This window comes from Bos javanicus, chromosome 13 (assembly GCF_032452875.1).
Source record: "Bos javanicus breed banteng chromosome 13, ARS-OSU_banteng_1.0, whole genome shotgun sequence".
In the NCBI taxonomy this organism is placed as follows: domain Eukaryota; kingdom Metazoa; phylum Chordata; class Mammalia; order Artiodactyla; family Bovidae; genus Bos; species Bos javanicus.
The window spans coordinates 22,989,786-23,011,213 of NC_083880.1; the positions used below are offsets into that span (position 1 = coordinate 22,989,786).

Here is a 21,428-nt window from a genome sequence, read left to right on the forward strand (position 1 = left end):
CCATCTCCTGCTTGACTGCTTCCAATTTGCCTTGATTCATGGACCTAACATCCCAGGTTCCTATCCAATATTGTTCTTTATGGCATTGGACTTGACGTCCATCACCAGTCACATCCACAACTGGGCGTTGTTTTTGCTTTGGCTCCATCTCTTCATTCTTTCTGGAGTTATTTCTCCACTCTTCTCCAGTAGTAGCACATTGGTCACCTACCAACCTGGGGAATTCTTCTTTCAGTGTCCTATTTTTGCCTTCTCATACTGTTCATGGGGTTCCTAAGGCAAGAATGCTGAAGTGCTTTGCCATTCCCTTCTCCAGTGGACCACGTTTTGTCAGAAGTCTCCACTATGACCCGTCTGTTTTGGGTGGCCCTACATGGCATGGCTCATAGTTTCATTGAGTTAGACAAGGCTGTGTGGTCCATGTGATCAGTTTGGTTAGTTTTCTGTGATTGTGGTTTTGTTTTGTGTGACCTCTGATGGATAAGGATAAGAAAGGATAAGAGGGTTAAGGACTTACAAAGTATGAACCAATTTTGGAGTTAGGTGGTTTAAAAAATTTCTTCTATAATTTTAAAATCACAGAAGTAATATATGAATATCTACAGTCTAATTTTTTTAAAAAAACAGTGCAGAAGAATATAGGATTGAGAATGAATGATTCCTTTAAGTCCTTATATACTTACATGATTTCTTCCTAGTGGATAAGTAAGAATATTTATAAAATTATAAGCAGTGGTGACTATGTTGGTGATTTTGCATCTGTTTAACCTTTTTCTTCATTTTCTATCTAGAACTTGATAGGTGCCCTAGTCTACAGGAATGCTCTAAGACCTAGAGTCAAAGCAGAGAAATCATAGTCTTGAATTACATATATAGGACAGTAAATGGGCAAAGTTTCTCATGGGTATATGCTTGCACACGTGCACACACACACAGAGCCCACCCCTCATTCCCCATCCTCAACCCTCAGATTTCTTCAAAGGTGATAATTTAAACTTCCTATTTGTTTTATTTATTGACATTCTCTTATAATTTTATTTTTATTTTCACTTTACCCAAAGCCTCTAAAAGTCTCAATGTTTTGAGAAAATTCTAACAAAGACAAATGTCTAATTATAAGCAACTAGTTAAGTAGTTGTTTGTAAGTTGCTGTAAACTCATGCTTTATGTGCGTGTGCGTAATTTACATTGTGTGGGCCTTTAGAGTATACCTAGGCTTTTCCAGCATATCCTGTAATCTGTACATCAAAGCATAGCATTGTTGTCTTTAAAGTATGTAACCGTGAAGTGCAAACAGTCACCTTTTAATTAGGTCAAGAATTGGAATAAACAGTAGTTCAGCATAGAAAAACAATGGCACGATTAGTGGTATTGTCTTTGACAATTTGGTGAACTTAACCTGAGCAAGGGGAGTTTGACTAGTTTAGGAGAGTTTTTCTCTAGTTGCTGTCACTAGCCTTGGTGAGGTAGACATAATCACAGGGATTTGGGGTTAGAGAGGGTGAAAGGATAAATGAGAGAATGGCCCTTATAAATAGCTTTATCTCTTTTAATTAAGTGTAACCATATGCTGTTGATAGCTTTATATCCTTGGAAAGAGTCTCACATGAACATTTTCAATGTGCATTTTTCTTTCCTTTCTTTATAAAAGTCTGTTTTAATTACTCTCTGGTTAATTCCAGGCTGAATTAAGCAAAAATCTCATTTCTTCCCATTCATTATGTTTGTGGTTTTGAGGGTTGGCATTAGGGAGATGGGTGGGGGAAGTGGTAGTGAAGAGAAATTTATAGCTAGAGGAAAAATTCCACTTCACATATGACTCAACTGAAGAACAAAGAAATCATAGTTGCAAGTAATCCAGGATTCAGTCCAATTAAAATATTCACTGTTTATCCTCTTTCCCTGTTGCAGTAAGATGGGTAGCTTATAAATATGATCATCCAGTGAGACTCACATGCTACATGCTGAGACAGCTGCATCTATGTTTCTCTCCAGCAGTAAACGCTTTCCGCCTTCACGCCGGAGTGTATTTAGCCTGGCTTAGCTAGTGCTGCTCTGGCAACCATCAGTCTCCAGGCAACTGAGGCAGGTTGACCTCTGAGTTGAATTGAGTGCAAAACTACTTCAGTTTAGCTGCCTGAGACAATAGTATTGGTTTTGAATGTACAAAGTGTGAATTTTCTAGACAGTGTGCAAAGGAAAGGATTCAGAAATATTTAGAATAAATTGAATATTTAGATAGAACTCCTAAAATTGTGATGCACTTGGTAATTTAATCTTATTTTCAAAACAATACGTTTATTTCTGTTTATGTATAGGCCTTGCATGTTTTTAAATCATAAAATTCAGTGTGTTTAACCCCATTTTAGCCTTTTATTTAGAGTTTCTTTATAGGTAGTTTATTGAAAAGTGAAGAGTAGTGCTTACACACTTAAAGTGTGTAAATTAAAACTATTAATATGTAAAATATAATTGTAGAAGACTTGTTACACAGTTACTGAGAAAACCATCACAGCAGCCAGCAAATATTTTAAAGAAATAAAAATCAGAGAATAGAGGTGTTAAATTTGAACAGTGTTTTGACTCTCTTCCTTTCCCTCCCAAAAACTTTATGAAAGTAGTCATTTTTAGTGATGGTCTTGGTGCCAGCAGGATAAAAATAAGGAGATCATTCTTGATCTTTCTGACCTTGGTTTTAAGTAAGACAAGCAGGCCTCTTATTTGGTTTGTTTGATGTCTTAAGGATTGTTCCCAAGCAAGTGGTCGGGGATATATAATCAGAAAGAACTAACAGAAATTAAAAACTGAGACTAGATTTGTGCCTTTAATGGGGCAAAAAGGAGACACTTGTTAAAATTTTGGAAGAAAAAGTCTAATGCTTAGCAACCCTAATTTGAAGGGAAAAAAAAAAACTTTTAAAAATGTTTGATAACCTTGTTTCATATTGTTTGATGTTAAATCCTTTTATTTGATAAACTTGTTTTTAGGGTGATTATTCCTTCACAGATATCAGCAGTGTGTTACATTATAGTTACTATTTTATAGTTTCTTAACATTATTGGAAGATAGAACTGCTGCCTGTGATGTTTGTAATGGTGGGTGCTCTGCTCTTGTTGTATCATCGGTGGAGATATAAATTAGTTTCTGTAGGTGTGCCATTAATTTTTCATTTTGCCTTTCAAATTCCACTATTTCCCAGTTCTACGTTCATTCTGTTTTGTCTTTGGGAGGAATGCAGGTGCTTTGGTTTGAAGGATTACTTTAGTAGAATTAAAGGCAGAATGTAATGAAAATAATTGTATTCTAACATCTTGCATTCTGAGTTTTGCTTTTGGATACAGTCTTTGGGTAGATAATTACGGTTTCTTGTTTCCTCTATGTTGCTATTATACAAATGATACAGTTTAAAAGTAATTTAAATGAAGCAACTTTTAAGGTTTATTTATGTGATATTTAGTAAATGCGGATAAATTGAAGTATTTTAAAGGTATAACTTAGCAAATACTGTTTTGCAGATTTCTTTTAGACTTTTGCTTCAAGGACTGTAAGTTTGGTGTGTATGTGTGGTGTGGTTGTGTGTGTTGGGGAGTTACTGTAGATCTAATTCTGGTTTCCTTTCGGATATGTTTGGTAGGACACTTTGATTTTGTTTGGAAAATGCTTCAGTTTCCCAGGCAGATTCACCTGTCTTTGAAGGAGCTCTGACTTGATTGGTCAGATTAAAGTTTCATCTGTCTTAAACAATTGCAACATGACTTAAAATTTTACAGGAGTTATCTTTCTGAGCAGAAAAGGTTTTAAAAGTGCTTTCTAACATTTCTTACTATTGGATGATAAAGAGGTTAAGGGACATAGATGATGAGTCTCTGTCGAAAAAAGATGTGTGGAATTTTACTGTGTCTGTTTGTGTGACACAATGCAAAATAGCAGAAATTGGGTCAGAAATCCTAGGTTCCTGGGACATTACTACTACTAGTGTGGTGGTGGGTAGATCTTTTACATTTGTGGGTTTTAATTTTTTTATATATGAAATGGAATATTTTAAATACCTACTCTACCTGCAATACAGGTGTATTTTGAAGTTCAAATGAGAAAAGTACTTTGCAGACCATAAGTACTTTGGAATTCATAGTCACTACAGTGATGTTACAGTTGTTATAGGACATTTGAATTTCAGCTCTTATAGAAACAGCCTGATTGCCAGTGAGAAAATTGTACAGAAGCACTTCCTTTACTAAAAATAGTGTTAAACTTTTCTGTTAAAACTTACAATTTCATATTACTACAGATAGATGAATTTTAGTCATTTTACATACAGCTGTTGAATGAGATCTTTTCCTTTCTTAAATTATTTCAACAGCCTATTTAGGGACTTAATAATTTTCCCTCCAAAAGATAAGTGATATGTTGATTAGATATTAACCAATTAGAAACCTGCTTATAGTTGGTGGTTATTCTGTACAGTCCTGTTGTCCAATCATAAGTGTTCATTGATGGTTTAACTACAATTTAATCCTCCCACGACTTTGTAGAAACTCAATTGTGGGGCATTTCAGCATTAGCCTAAACAATGGTTTTGAATACGTTAAGCTCCTAACAATTAGGGAGCAGTTTGGGGCATTGAATAAAGTGGAATGATGCAATTGAACCTGACAGCTTTAACAGTCAGCCTACTCATGGGACCTGAAAGTTGTTCACACTTGGTTTCTTCTCTCATCACACGCAGAGCATTAAAGCCCAATGGTTGGTGGTAGCTGACACAGAATTGGGTCTGTTATCAGGGTACATTTTATAGTACAAAGTTAGAATTAAGTTAGAGAACATATGAAACTTTCCATTGTTCTCTAATTTTTCATAGAAACCTTTGTAGTCAAATTGTGTGTAAATTTTCATTAAAATATTTGAATTCTTACAGTATATTTGCAGTATTGCTGTGTTATTGCTATGTTATTATAAAATATATAGATTAAAATGTCATTGCATAATGAGATATTAATACTATTTAATTTTTCTCAGGGAAATGTTTTGTTCTTTGAAATATAACCATGTTCATATCAGAATATAATTGGCAATTTATATTCTCTAATGAAGTTAATGGAAAAGATGGAAGCCATAATAGCTTAGGAAAATAATTTTAAAAAAGCACAGTAAAATTTGAGTGCTTGCTGTGTGTCGTGCATTCTTCTCAGCCCTTCTATACATCAACTTAATTTCTCATAATATTCTTAGAAGGTAGTTACTATTTCATATCTCCATTTTTACAGATGGAGCTTAAAGACAGAGCTTTAGTGCCCCACCCAAGCAAGGTGCCATAGGTTGGCTTATGGCAGATACAGTGATAATGAAAAGTTTTTCCCTGTAAGAGTGTACATGAAGTAGGAGATTTTAAAATAATACTGCTTAGTGAGCTGATGATATTTTGAAAGAATGCAATTTTAAATCAGGAATCAGAGTTGGAAAGTTTGAGGAGGAAGCTACTGTGTTTTAGAGCTTGTTTGCATCATTTGACTTTAATGTTTATTGACAGGTTAATTGTGCATTTTTAAAATATGCTTGCTGTGACCTCTTCCTATATGATTGATGCATGAAGTTTCATATTCACCCCTAGATGATGTATTGCTATGATACTTTTCAAAGGTGAAATTTTGATAGGTACTACTCTTTCAAACCTAATTTTACTTCTTTATACTTTATCATTCTGCCTTTACCAACAGTGGGGAGGGGGAAAAAACTATCAATACCCACTTTTAAGTCTGATATTCAGTTAATTGAATAGATTTAGCCTGATTTTTTCCCCCCTCCACAACTAACTCCTTTAGAATGAGCCAGGTGCCTAGGAATTTGATAGATTCACTTCACTCTAAAACTACAACCCTTTTAAAAACTTCTCTGTGGTCATAAGCAGACATTTGGAATATAAGAGGTGAACTATTAATAGGAAATTTCAAGCTGAAATGTAATTTTAATCTTGTTAATATTTTAATAGGGTATGTCAGTCTACTTAGGAAACACTAAATTTCTTTGATTTTGAGTTTAAATACTACCTTGGGTAGTGGCTTGCATATCTTTCTAGATGCTTATCATAGTAGTCTAAATTTGCTAAGGTTTTTCTCTTTCTCAGGTGAAAAAGTGAAAGTCACTTAGTCGCGTCTGCCCTTTTGCAACCATTCCCTTCTCCAGGGAATCTTCACGACCTAAGGGTTGAACCCAGGTCTCCTTGGATACCTAAGCATATTTTGCTTTAGTGTGACTTAGATTTAGCTCAGTGATTATTAGATTTACTTTGCTTTGGGTCCATTTTGTAAAATAATTATTACACTGACTAAGATTGTTACTAGGATCTTGGAATAGGTATAGTATAACATCTTGTGTGTAAGTGGTTCCTTCAGTTATTAATCTTGGGGAGGGAAAAAACCCAAGATCATATATTTGGAAGTGAATCTGGACTAACACCTCTTTTTACATTTTGAGTAGATTACTTCATTTCATCAAAATACTATAAAGCCAAGTAACAGGTTTTTTGCAATCATATTCTTTTTTGTTTTAGCTTTTTATTTTGAAATAATTTTAGGTGTATGGAAAAGTTGCAGGAACAGTGCAGAGTTCATGTGTATTATGGATACTTTCACTCAGCCTCCCCAGTGTTTTAACAGCTTATATTCTTTATAGTGCCAACAGGCTCAAGAACATACTTGCCCACAGTAGACATTCTGCTTTCCAGGGCAAGATAGAATTGAAATACCATAAGGTGTGTACTTACTTCCAAAAACAAATAGCACTTTCTTTTTTTTGGGTAATTGAAGTATAGTTGATTTACAGTGTTGAGTTAATTTCAGGTATACAGCAGAATGATTCAGTTGTGGTGTGTGTGTATATAAACTTTTTCAGATTCTTTCCTCTTATAGGTTATTTCAAAATACTGAGTGAAGCCTCCTGTGCCACACAGTATGTCCTTGTTGGTAATCTATTTTATATCTAGTATATGTTAACTCTAGTTTATCCGTCTCCCCTCCCCCTTTCTCCTCTGGTAACCATAAATTTATTTCTATATGGGTATATCTCTGTTTTATATGTAAATTCATTTGTATCTTTTTTTTTTTTTTTGATTCCACATATAAGTGATATCCAGTTCCCTTGTGGCTCAGACAGTAAGGAATCTGTCTATAATACAGGGGACCCAGGTTTGATCCCTGGAGTGGTATCCACTCCAGTATACTTGCCTGGAGAATTCCATGGACATATGAACCTGGTGGGCTATAGTCCATGGGATCCCATAAAGTTGAACATGATTGAGCAGACTAACACATAAGCAATATCATAGAATATTTGTCTTTCTCTATCTAGCTTTATTTCACCTAGTATGGTAATCTCCAGAAGCATCCATGTTTCTGCAAATGGCGTTATTTAATTCTTTTTTATGACTAAGTAGTAGTCCATTCATCTGTTGACAGACATTTACATTGCTTCCATTTCCTGGCTGTTGTAAATAGGGCCACTATGAACATTGGGGTGCATGTATCTTTTCAGATTATGGTTTTCTCCAGATGTATGCCCAGGAGTGGTATTGCTGAATCATATGACAGCTCTGTTTTTGGTTTTTAAAGATCTGTACTTTCCTCCACGTGGCTGTACCAATTTATATTCCCCCATCAGTGTAGGTTGTCTCTTTCGCTTTTCCTTCTTTATTGCTACTAAAAGTTGTAGAATCTTTTGGCTAAAATGTTGGGAGTTTCTTTGCTCTAAGTTTCCTGCAGAGTTATCAACAGTTTCCAGCAGTAACCTTTGTAAATATCATTTCAGAAATGTTGGCCAATGTCAGACATTTGTAGAGTCTTTGCTAGCTCATGCTACCTGCAAAAATGATGGTAATGACTTGAATTTAATGTAGAGTGGTTTAGGTGCGCTCATATACCACAAAACCCTAGATGGTAAAAATTGGTAATTTTCAATCTCTCTTGGAAATTCCTTATTTAGATAAATACAATAATTTTAAAAACTACCTGGTAATTTTTAAACAATCAGAAAATTGAGGGAAATTTGTCATTCAGGATAATGAATGTATTTCTAATTGTTTTTATTATTAATTTTACCTTTGCCTACCATCTTTATAAAATCCATACTTTCTTGCTTTGAAATTGTGCTAACGATGATTTATCCTCTTCCTGATGGTAGTCATTACGGAAATGAGTTATGCTGTGTTGCTTTGCATTTTGAGCCTTTAGTGTAGTGGGTGGAGTGTGTGATTGAAAAAGTATGATGATTTGGAGACTACATCAAGAAATTTGAAGCTAACAGGGATAAATATAAAGCCCTTGACAGAAGGAACCCTTCCTGAAAGAGAACAGCATCTTTGATTCTTATCAAGAGACTAAGGAAGCTTATAAAACTGATAATTGGAACTAGAAAAGCAGTTCAACTGGTGTAATAGTTGTGATTCAGCCAGTGGATGAGTGCACTAGCACGAGAGTCAAAAGGCTGGGGTGCAGGTGTGGCGACCCTTCCTGCCCATGCTCTCAGAGCCAGGCCCGGCCAGCACTCGGGAGTGTGCTCTTTCTTGCTCGTATTTTTCTCTCCTCTTGCTGTCAGCTGTTACTTCTTGCTGCCAACAAAATGTCTCAAGATATTACTTTTTCTTCCTCTTTCTAATTAATTTTCCACTTCTAATCTGTTATATGCTTAGTTGATCTTTTTAGAATTATGTCTAGAGTAAGAGTAAATTGGCTCTGCAAAGGGCATTTTTAAGTGTGAGGTGCCCAAGATTTTAAACTGGGTTTCTAGTAACATCTGGTCTTTCTGTTTGTCTCTGGATTTTTCTCGTTCTAAGTTACTTTATGAGTAGCTGATTCCCAAGCTTATTAACTTCTGAAGAGGTTAAAAAAAAAAAGTTTTCCTATCTTTCCGTTTCTGACACATTTTATATATTCTATGCATGGTAAGTGTCTAGTGTGATCTTCAGATTAAAGTGATGACTTAGCTTTTGCTGCGGAGAAGGCAATGGCACCCCACTAGTACTCTTGCCTGGAAAAATCCCATGGATGGAGGAGCCTGGTGGGCTGCAGTCCACGGGGTCGCTATGAGTCAGACACGACTAAGCAACTTCACTTTCACTTTTCACTTTCATGCATTGGAGAGGGAAATGGCAACCCACTCCAGTGTTCTTGCCTTGAGAATCCCAGGGATGGGGGAGCCTGGTGGACTGCCATCTATGGGGTCGCATAGAGTCAGACACGACTGAAGCGACTTAGCAGCAGCAGCAGCTTTTGCTGAGGGGTAATTGATTGTGAAACAGGACTGTATAATCCAAACTACTGACTTTGTATACATAGCTTTAATGAGAAGAAAAATGAAACCCAGAAATTGACCAATTGAACTTAGACATTATATGAAATATACCCTTTGAGACAATGGAAAGCAAGGACAGGATTCTATGTCACGGGGACTATTCCTGTGACTTGTAAAGTCCAGTTTTTATGTTTAGGAAGTTGGCTAGAGGCCAAATATTAATGTCAGGGTCTGAGTCTTTCCAGAAGCATGGTTTATTCTCTGTAATATTTTGCTTGTTGTCATTGCTTTGTCGTTTTGGTCTCTTTTTGTGCAGTTAAACATGTCAAAATGTTCTACATCTTTTGTTCTACTGTTATTCAGCTTATTTATATTAAAAACACCTCAATTCTTTGAAATTATTTTCCAGAATTTTGTTCTGCAATAACTACACAATTATTTCGTTTTACAAAAGTTTTGATTTCACTTCATGAAAAAAGAAAAATCTACTTTGAAATGTGTGGTTCTGTTAAATCTGAAAAGTATTTCAGACTAGTGATAGCCTTCTGTGAGTTAGCAGTGTTTTGTGTACAAGAGATTTGCTTCCAAAATGCCACATTTTTGAGGTTATAATATTCTTGGAAAGTGGGAGAAAGTATTCACATCAAAGAAGGCATTTTTATTACATTGGATTACGCAAGACTTTGGCCAGCCTCCTTAGCTTCATCTGTTTAAGGGTTCATTTTCGCTTGTTTGGCACAAGTCCCAGTAGAGGCCTTCAGAATTGTGGTTAGCAACATGAATGAATTACAAACTGTGGACCAGCTCTTCAGTTCGCAGAGCTGGCTTACTGCCAAAAAGACAGTGCCTTATATGGGGTCAGGGCAAAGCTGTGATTCGTTGAGCCCTGCATTGTATAGAAAACATACTTGTGATGCCTGTTTGCTTTCTTTTAAAATAAAAACAAAACAAAACAGAAAAAGCAGCAGGCTTCCAAGTCTATCAAAATAGGAAGTAACAAAATAGTGTGCGGGTTTTACTAATGACAGAGTTAAGCAATGGAGATATGGCTCTGTGTAGTTAAAATACTAAAGGTAGAAGCTCAACCTTTTGACCTCCTTAGGCAGCCTGTGAGGTAAGAGACCGAAGCATTTGTTAGACATCTGTTGTCTCCCTGCCCTTATTTTCTAAACGCTTTAATAAGATTAAATAACTTGTCATATGTTCACATGGTTACCAGGCCATTGGTTTTGGTATCAAATAGATACTTTGAAATTAAATCATAAATAGTTAACTTTGTGCCAGTCTCAGTGCTCCCTCTCTCTTTTGAGTTAATGTAACTTTTCAGAAACTGGAATGTTGAAATGGTAAAACAAGAATGAAATTTGCACTTTAGAAAGTCAGGAAGTTCTACTTACATTCTTACGTTGGAGAAAATAGTTGTTGCTAGGTCTATTAGGAAGAAAAGTATTCAGATATTTTATACAGTAATTAATTTGTCTTTGTAATTCTTTTCATTTAGGCAAATACCCTATCTGGATCGTCTCTTAATCAGGCATCATCTCATATGTATGGCAATAGATTAAATTCAACTTCATCAATGGCAGCTCTTATAGCTCAGTCTGAAAACAATCAAACAGGTAAGGTCTCAAGAATTTTTAATCTCTAAAATTCTGTTCCCCTCCACCAAACTGATTTTCATCCCCCATCAGGCTAATTTCATTTGAAAAATCTAAAGATGTGGTTAATAAATAAAATCTAAAGGGGAGGATTGTGTGTGTGTGTACCCTTCCCCTTTTAAATGAAAAGAATTACATTTGGAAGTAAATAGTATGCTGTGCTGCAAAATCTGTGCCTTTTTTTTTTTTTTTTAAACTGTCTGAAATGTAAATGTTTAAGCAGAGCCATCAGCAGGCAGGAATGCTAGTGTCTCCTGTGACTTTTGTGATTGATGTGTTCAGTGCTCAGTTCTGTGCAATGAAAGTAGTATAACACTGGGCTTTCTGTGAATAGCCTCAATCTTTATTTGCATAATTCATGAAATTGCATTACACAAACTTGGTTAAAAAAAATCCTGTTAGAGAATCTCTACAGTGTTTAGTAATCCTGTGAATTTTTACCAGTTGACATTTTGTAGCATTTGCCTCTTGTACTGTTTTAATGAGCCACTGGATTTGTTTTGTTTCTTTCCACCCTTAAGGATTTGTTGACATGTCCAAGTAGTCATGCCTGTTTGGGGGAAGGGAATGGGTTTAGCAGTTCACCAAGAATGGATCAGTCATGTCTTTACCCTTCAAGGGTCAAAGGTTACCTGACTCAGAATAAGGGGAGGATGACCTTGGAAGAGGCCAGATAGGGTGATTTTATAAGGAACTCACTGTAGGGGAAATACAAATTATTTTTCAAGCCGAGATATTGGATGTCACCTCAGGAATATCTTTAAAAATTAATTTCTTTTTGCATACAGAATTCTGTATTCCTACTTGTCTTTGTCCATTTGGTTATTTAGTGTTATGTGTAATGATCCATGTAACATATATATATAACTTTAGTTTTGGTGCATGGCTCTATGTAATACATACGTTTTTTATGACTTGTCTTGGAATGTGAAGTGTTAAAATATACAAAGCATAAGGATTTGCTGTGATAAGCATACAGATTAGCTGTCCACAGCTGTGATTCATTACTTTAACCGTAGAAATTAAAAGTGGCTGAGGGGAGGGTACTGCAAATGGAAACCACGCTTCTGTGCTGTAAAATTGAAAGGAATGAAAGAATGAACATAATCCATGGCCTTCTCCACCCACAAAAAAAAAACGTGTAGGGACAACGCCTTACATGCCACAGTTCAGCAATTCTAAACTAGCAACATACTAGATCTTCTACTTTTGTAGTAACTGCAAAGATAGTGGTAAAGGTTTTATGTATGTTTTAGGAAAAATCAGGGCCAGGGCTTAAAACCTCTCATCTAGTGAGAGTCACTTTATCAGCTGTGAAATATTTACACTGCAGATCAAGATCTTGGAGACAATAGCCGTAGCCTTGCTGGCAGAGGAAGCTCACCCAGAGGAAGTCTCTCACCAAGGTAAGCATTATTTGCACTGCAAAGTATCAGCAAAGGAAACATTTTGAGATTTGGAAACTTCTTTATCTCATATCAGCAGAGCTTACATTTGTGAGGCTATAAAATCATTCTGTAGATAAGAGGCATGTCTGGACAGTTAAGAAGAGTGATTCTAAATTAATTTGAATATTAAACATGTGGTTAGATTTCTAAGCTTTATAAAAGACATACCCTTTTCTTGGATCTCTAATCAGTTTGAGCTCTCTTGTATATTTAGCTGCAGGTACTATTAATGTGTTTAACTTGGATAATTCTTTTTGGGTTATAAAATAGTTTTAAGATGTCTTAAAGCTGCAGACTCCAGGCTTTCAACTTTGGCTTCCAGTTTTAGCGCTGTTGTGGGCTATGTTCTTAACCCTTTAGTCTCCAGTTCCTAATTCAGTAAATGAAGTTCTTATGACTTGTCTCTAAAATCCCTCTAAAATTGTTCAAAATTGTTTGAAACAAAGTACAGCAAATATATTATACTTATTCTGTGAAATTACCTTGGATATTATATAAGAGAGTTCAGATATCATTTATAATATTAATATATATGTTAGATTATTATTGCTAACAGGACATGTTTTTATTATTTAATAGGCTGTATTTTTATTAATTTTATTCCACTCTCAGCTTCTATACTGTTTTCTAGTTGTGTTCTCTCTGTTCTCTAATTTTGTAAACTCCACCTGAAGTGTGGTATTAGATTGGGTGAAAATGGAGCAGGTGGAAGAAGAAACCCACTTAAAGAATATCTTTTCAACTATGGAAGTTTACAAATTCTATTTAAAAATTTTATGTAGTGACTACCATGAATATATATAAGCAGTGCTGCTTATATTATTTGGGGGAATGTCTGCTAAGGAGCATTTTTAATCTTAGAGAGATTCATCCAATAACCTCTAATGTAGCTATTTTCTAGAGGTGCATCAGTAGTTCCTTTTTTCCTGTATGATCCTTGGTTGAAATAAAGGTTGTATTGTTTTTCCCAGTTGAACTCTTCAGAAATTAAATATTATTATTCTTTTGAAACTAGGAATCTGAAGTACACAGTTAAAACATCATCAGACCAATCTGTAATTTATGCTGTGCTACTTCTGTACTGTGTTTTATTCTTTTTTTCCCCAAAGGAGAAAGTTAATGGATTTTTTTGCTTGTATGTTTAGTGGAAGAAGCATGTCTGTGTTCTCCTTTTAAATTTAAAATATCATACAGGCAACCTTAGAAATTAGTTAAGATTCCTTAGTGCTATCTTGCATTGTGTATAGTTTTTTGTGTTTCGTTAGCTAAATAGGATTTAACACCAAAAAAGGGCACTATATTACTTTTAGCACATATTTCTGAGTGTATATTATTCTTTAAAAATCAGCCTGGAATAAAATAGCCTGAAGTATCCTGGCAATAATGTACTATTTGGGAAGGGACAGGCAGCTGTATGTATAGCACTCAATGGTTACATGTGGAAGGAATAAAAGGACTCATTTGTTTAACTTCTTATTTGAAGGGATTTTTGTGGAGACGCGTGTTAGGGCTGCAGCAGAATACTAGCAGGCTGTGAGAGGCCCTGAGCTGTTGCCCAGTTCTGTCACTCACTAGCAGTGTGTCTTTGGACAAGTCACTAAAGCCCCATCTTGTTTCCTCAAATAGAAATAGAGCCAGTAAGGCAGGTTTTGACTTCTCACTAGGTTGGTGTGAAGATAATTATATGGAAATACTTTGGAAACTCTATAGCCCTAATTCATTATCTAATTATAGAATAGGCCGGAGACCAGAAATGGGCACATTTACGTATTTAAAACAAAAACTGAATGAGAGAACATTACATGTTCATGTTAATATAAGTGACTTTTGTTTTGGAATATTTAAGTTCTTATCATTTGAAGTATAGATCTGAGAGATATTAGCAAAAATTCATTTTAACTGTACAGTGTGAATCTTTCTAATCTTGTCTTTCTCCCTTTTGTTTTATAAAGTTGCATCAAGTTCTTTTATTGCCAATTTCAGAAATTATTAGTAGTGTATTTATATTTTCTAGTGTTTTTTACTTATCCTGTATGCCAGCTATTCCCCCTTGGTTTTTACCATTTGGGGAGGAAGGATGGTAATTACTAATTTTAGGGTAGATTATGGTTTTAGCATTTTAGCCTAGATAACCTGGTGTTAGAAAACTTTTACAGGAGAAGAGTCAGCATAAGGTGAGAAATGTGAATATACTTCCCTTAGAGGGTCCTCCTCCTGTTTAACCTGAGGATTAATGTTTCCAACAGGTCCCCTGTAAGCAACTTACAGATCCGCTATGACCAACCAGGCAACAGCAGTTTGGAAAACCTGCCCCCAGTAGCAGCCAGCATAGAGCAGCTTCTGGAGAGGCAGTGGAGTGAAGGACAGCAGTTTTTATTAGAACAGGGCACTCCTAGTGACAGTAAGTATTCTCTTCTTGTCCTTAAAGGAAGAGCAGTAGATGGATGGATGGATAGATGAACATTCAGGTGGACAGATGTAGAAGTCACACTTTGTCAAGAATAGCATTGAAATTATGATGTATAATATGGTGAGAAAGTGTAATGTAGTGGCTTAATAGAACAGAGGCTACAGTTTACCCCTTGGACTCGAATTCTGTTTTTACCTGTTACTAAAACAGTGTGATCTTGGGCAAGTGTGTTAATGTCAATATGCTGTAGTTTTCCATTTATAGGATGAGAATCATAATGTACCTATACCACAGTATTGTTTTGAGGGTTAGATGACTTAAAAGATAAAATGAACATTGCTGGCTTGTAGAATTCACTGGTTCTTATTACTTTTTATAATTATTAATATTAAAATATTAGTACTTTGTTTCTACATTCTACTTTGTTCTAATCAGTTAAATTTCACTAAAAATATGAGCTGTAGCTTCTTTTAGCTGAATTGTTTGAATAAAACTTGCTCACCACTGCAGAATTTATTTTTTTAAAATGTGTATAGTCAAGGCCAACTCTCTTGATTTTATAATTTGGATGAGAAAGAATAAGTACTAAGTTACATATACATTATACATATACTATATATTATATCATTTACTTGCTAAATTATGTAGTGTCTATTATATATACGTATTTAGTATCTTTACAATTTTAAGTGTCTATCTTACTTAAATATAGTGTTTTTTTTTTTTTTCTAATAATTTGAGGGGGTATAAGCTTTTACTTCTTTATTTTTTAAAACAAAACAAAATATTTTGCTTATCATTAGACAGGTGCTGTAAATGTGGTATTTTTATGAATGGCGCTCTTGACAAGAAATGCTAATTGTGAGGAAATTCATGCCAGGATAATCCTTTAAACATGATAGCTGGAGGACAGGTTTAGCTTAGTCTTATTGCATCTCATTTGGGTACACTAAGGGATCTGTGTGGGATCTTGAAGAGGAGGGATAAAAGTTAAATCCTTGGGAAATGACCGTATGTGTCTGTACCAGTAGAATTGTGTCTTTTGAAGGCCCTGAGGGCATGTTAAACAAATACAACTTTTTAATACATAGAACTTTAAAGTGTCCATCATCATGGCATCTCTGCTGTCCGTTGAGAGGTCCGAGCTGTGGCAGGGATGGAAAAAGTATTTGAGGTGGTGAAACAGGACAGCCTGTGTGCAGAGGACATGCCTTTCCTGGGAGCCAGGAGTAGGGCTTTGGTGCGCGTACACTGCTCCCTGCTGGGCGTGTGTGGATCCGCAGGCTGAGCCACTGGGCTTCCTCATCCAGTGTCCTCCGGTGACTTGCTTAGTTTAACCAAACAACAAAAAATGCTTGTGCTCTTTATGTGTGTCGAAGGACATTGTTGTGTGTGATTCTTTGACCTTTAAAAAATGATTTTAATGAAAAATCATGGCGGGCACTTTGAATTTTTAATTAGGCTTTTATTTTGATGAAAATCAAATGTTCCTGTGATTTTTATTTGAGAATGGAAGTTACCTGAACTAGGTTTGGGTTTTTTGTTAGTGGCAACAAAGTTTCTACGCAGTACATCTTGGAACAATATCCCTTTATGCTTACATAGGTAGAAATATATTATTATATATTTGTATCTGCATAAATTTAGAAATAGAACCTAGTCACTTAGAAATGCTTTACAGAATTTCTACTTTTCTGTTTTATTTCTAAAGTTACTGACACAAGTCCATAAAGTACCTGGTCCTGTGTGTGAAATTGTCTTTATTCAAATCTCTGCTAGTTTTAGGGATGCTGAAGTCATTACATCAACTTCAAGTAGAAAATCGAAGATTAGAGGAACAGATTAAAAACTTGACTGCCAAAAAGGAACGCCTTCAATTATTGAATGCACAGCTCTCAGTGCCTTTTCCAACAATAACAGCAAACCCCAGCCCATCTCATCAAATGCATGCATTTCCAGCACAGAATGGTAAGTGTAAATTTATTGTGGATCTAAGGAAAGTAGGATGAACTTTTCATTACCTTTTTCATAATAAGTGAATAATAAGTGGTCACCAGTTATATGCAGATGTAGAAAAGGAATAACAGGTTATTTTAGAGGAGCATAAAGAATCCTGTTCAATGTTCAACTTGAATTTGCTCTAACATCTTTAGTACAGAATTTAATGATAAAATTTAAGTATATGATGATATCTATTGATTTAAAGCCATGGTATTCAATAGAGATACAGATTTTTTTCATTCAGATTGGTCTTAAGAATAGCAAGGCTTAAAATTTAAGTGTTTCTAATGTGGGCTTCAGACTAAGCTTTTAGACAAACCTTTAATCTTACATGTAATGTAATTCAACAGGTAAATAAGCTTCTTTTTGTCTTTTTTCTTTTCTAGCTCCTACTACTGATTCCTTGAACAGCAGTAAGAGCCCTCATCTAGGAAACAGCTTTTTACCTGATAATTCTCTTCCTGTATTAAATCAGGTAATTTCGGTATGGTTAATTTCATTTGTGTGTTTTACTTACAAACAACGGTATATTACGTTAAATGGTTTAAAATAATTTTAAACTGTTTTTTTTGCTGTGTTGTTTACAACTTGGTTCCTATTCTTTCTTATGTTAGGACTTAACCTCCAGCGGACAAAGCACCAGCAGCTCATCGGCTCTTTCTACTCCACCTCCTGCCGGGCAGAGTCCAGCTCAGCAGGGCTCAGGCGTTAGCGGAGTTCAGCAGGTCAATGGTGTGACAGTGGGGGCACTGGCTAGTGGAATGCCGACTGTAACATCCACCATTCCTGCCGTGCCTGGAGTGGGTGGAATAATTGGAGCTTTGCCAGGTAACCAACTGGCAATTAATGGCATTGTAGGAGCTTTAAATGGGGTTATTCAGACCCCTGTCACAATATCCCAGAACCCTACCCCCCTCACCCACACAACTGTACCACCTAATGCAACACATCCAATGCCAGCTACACTGACTAACAGGTAAGAAACTTACTTAAGTATCTTTGGCAGTTTTTAGAGCAACATGGTACCAAGCTATCCATGCTTTAGTTAGGGATGTTTTAATGTGTCCCTTGTAGATGTGCTCTAAGAAAGTAAAATCCACAAGCTAAATATATTATACCAGGAGCCATTTATTTTTGACACTTTAGTAATTCAGATTAAATACAAAGTTAAATCACTTTGAGAAGCAAAGCATAAGCATTAAATATATTCTGTACTGAAAATTTCAGTCTTGATCTGTAATGTCTGTTTTAAATGCTATTTTTCTTAACCTCATGTATCAAAAATTCTGGAGCAAAGTAATATTGTAATGAAGATCACATATGAATGTTGGTTTCTTAAAATTCAGCTATGTAATTTTGTTAGCTTTGTAATCAAAGATTTTGATATAAGATGAAGGTCAAATATTTATCTTGAATTTCCAGGGAGTGAGACTTGCTGTTTCATTGTGCTGGAATTTCATTTGAATGGCAAAGCCATGTTGTTATTGCACATACTTTTGAGGAATAAATCATTTTAAATGGATTTGTAGTGGATAGTAGTAAACTGTTTCTTCTGGCTGTCTTTTCGTTGGTGCTTAATTTTACTGACAGTTGGGACCATAAAAAAAGTTTAAGTAAAATCAGTTAGTAGTATGTTTGGATTCTTTCTTTGTTTTACTATGTGGGTTAAATTATCCCTGAATGATTGAAAATAAAGTATTACATGTGCATATAAATTTTTATTCCATTGAACAATTTAGTACCTGCTTGGTTTACAATAAAAAGGGAACCAAAACATTTATTGACAATGTGAATTCTTGGTTACCTGTATATGTGCAGAGAGAGAGAAGAAATTTTTACATCGTTGTTTTTCAAAAAGTGTTATGGTTAAAAACTTGACTTGTTAACTTATTAAACATCAAATTGAGAAGTTCTTTCATTTTACATTAAAAAAAAGAGGTTTACAGTAGAAAGTAAGAATTTTCATCATTTTTCAGTGCCTCAGGACTAGGATTACTTTCTGACCAGCAAAGACAAATATTTCTTCATCAACAGCAATTCCAGCAGTTGTTAAATTCGCAACAGCTCACACCAGTAAGTTCTTCCTTTTGATAATATTTGATCTTTATTAGGAGCAAGTGATCAAAGTTATAATAAGTATTCAGTGTGTAGGTATAGATTACCCACTTTGTGAAGTGACATGGTCTAGTCTATGATACCTGCAGTGATGTTAATTGTATGGATTCATCGACAGGTATTAGAACATTATTGTGCTGCTCTGGTAGACTCTGGTGAACAAGACTTGTCTTTTCATGTAGCTTTATTCTGATAGGGGAGATGGACATTAGATACATATTTTTTGGTAGTGATGAGTACTGGAAAGAAAAATGAAGCAGGATAAGGGAATAGAGGACAGTCGGGGGAGAGCCATGGTAGATAGGATGGTCCAGCCACTGAGCAGATGACTTTTGAGCAAAGATCTGAATAAAAGGTGAAGGAGCATGACTTTCTGACACAGAGGTAGAAGAGAATGTGCATTCAGGGTCGAGGGACTAGGGCACCTGTGCTGCATGACTGGGCTAGTGTGGAGGAGAGCAGGCAGGTGTGGGCTGCAAGGTCATGGGCTGCTTTGTTTGGCTGTCCATGGTATGGGGTTTAGATTTATCCTAAGTGTGATGGAAAGCCATTGGTGATTTAAAAAAACAAAAAACCTTTTTTTTGTGGAAATAAACATTCAGGTGTACCAGTGGTAGAAAGTATGGTATACCAATTGCCTAGCTTTTATAATTATCCCCATTTAAAAGTCTTTTTTCATATATCCTCATTTTTTCTTTCAGGATTTTAAAGAATTAAGTGTAGGGTTTTGAACACAATAGTGACATGACAATAATTTACATTTTAAAACATTAGTTTAGCTGCTGAATGGAGAATAGTGTGTGTGTGTTGGGGGGAGCAGGGCTCTGGGGGTGGTCCAGGTGCTGCTGATTTATGAGAGCAAGATAAACATGGTGAAACTGTCTAGAATTGTGTATTTTGAAGATAGAGTCAATAAGACTGGTTTGTTGGACATTAACTTGGATGGTGACTCTTACTGAGATTTGGAAGATTAGGAGGAACACCATGTTTTGGCAAGAGAACAGGAGTTCTGTTATGGACCTGCTGATGTGAGATGTCTGTTTAGATGTTCAGGTGACACAGATTAAGCAGTTAGATGAGTCTGGAGTCCAAGGAAAGTATGAGGTTGGAAATAGGAGCTTGGAGTCATTGCTGCATATGTGATGTTGAGATTCACATGACTTGCTGAGGGCAGTAGGGAAGGAAGACTGATGTCTGAGGACTGGGCTCTGGGCATCCTGAAAGAGGAGAGTAATCCAGTCAAGGGTCTTGAGGAGAGAATGAGGGGAGAGTTAGAACAGAGTGATGGCCTAGAGTCCATGCAAAGAAACTTTTCAAGATAGGGAGGACTCAGCTGAGTAAAATACTCTGGTGAGACAAGTAAGAACTGCCCGTTGAAACTAGGTGTCTAGAACTCTTTGAGAATGTGATTTTGGTGAGAAGTGAAAAGCTTCATTGAGTGATTCAAAAGAAAACAGGAAACACAAATGGGGTACAGGCCACTTGAGATATTTTACTGTGAAGAGCAGAGAAGTGAAAGAGCAGTTAGCATTAGGAAGATGTCTAAGGGCATCTTTCTATTCATTTTGAAAATGACAACATGTGTATGTTTTTTTTAATTAATTAATCTTTGGCAGCACTGGGTCTTCGTTGGCCTGTGTGGACTCTAGTTGCCTCGAACAAGGGATCCTCTAGTTGTGGTATGGAAGCTTCTCAGTGCGGTGGCCTCTCTTGTTGTAGAGCACAGGCTCTAGGTGCAGAGGCTTCAGTACTTGTGGTGCATGGGCTTAGTTGCCCCGTGGCATGTGATATCTTCCTGGACCAGAGCTGGAACTCATGTCTCCTACGCTGGCAGGCCAATTCTTATCACTGGACGGCCAGTGAAGCCCTCTATGTATGTTGATGGGTAATATTCTGGTGCAGAGAGAGGAGGGGTAAGGCCAGGGCAGCAGAGCACTTCAGGAGGGAGCAGCTTCACCTGGTAAGAGGGAGGTGCAGCAGCTGTAAGTGGGTTTTATGATAGGAAGTTGATGAAGCCCACTTCTGATGTTTTTAGTTTTCAAATGGGGATTATAAGTAAAGTCATCAGCTGATGGAGATAGGGAAATTGTGGTCAGAGGAGAGAAAAGGTGTGGAGCAGATATCTTGGAGGAGGGGTGAGAGAACTAAGGTGCCTTATGTACCGGCTGTGTCTTGTACACCTCACTGAGCTAGACTAGGAGCACACTCCTTTAATTAACTCAAGATTTCAGCCTTTGTAATTTCTTTCTAAAATACACCCACCAACTTTCTTCCGTTAGTCAAAAATATATTGAAAATGTCTATTTTCCAATTCTGGATCATTGTCACTGTTCTTAAAGTGGTATGAGGATAGATTACATATAAATTCTTAAATGCTTACACTAAAATGTGGTCTTGTTTCCTTATCTCTTGCCACATCTTATTGTGAAGTACTGAAATTTCAATTTATTTGGGGTTCTTCCTGTTAATTAAGATTTTACTCTAATAGTCACATGTAAGTGTCTTGTTTCTGGA

The 21,428-nt window shown here is 36.1% G+C and overlaps 1 protein-coding gene across 8 annotated transcripts in view; it reads left to right on the forward strand.

The window, feature by feature from the left end:
* Positions 1–21,428, forward strand: part of MLLT10 (MLLT10 histone lysine methyltransferase DOT1L cofactor) — a 207,895-nt gene that overhangs the window by 180,452 nt on the left and 6,015 nt on the right. For all 8 annotated transcript variants that reach the window (XR_009740239.1, XR_009740240.1, XM_061435970.1 and 5 more), the window contains 7 exons: positions 10,784–10,901; positions 12,274–12,346; positions 14,635–14,789; positions 16,578–16,766; positions 17,186–17,274; positions 17,414–17,775; positions 18,776–18,872. Coding sequence is in view for 6 of the 8 variants with exons in the window: in XM_061435970.1 (XP_061291954.1) it covers positions 10,784–10,901; positions 12,274–12,346; positions 14,635–14,789; positions 16,578–16,766; positions 17,186–17,274; positions 17,414–17,775; positions 18,776–18,872 (1,083 nt within the window). In the remaining 2 variants the exon portion in view is untranslated. The remainder of the gene's footprint in view (positions 1–10,783; positions 10,902–12,273; positions 12,347–14,634; positions 14,790–16,577; positions 16,767–17,185; positions 17,275–17,413; positions 17,776–18,775; positions 18,873–21,428) is intronic.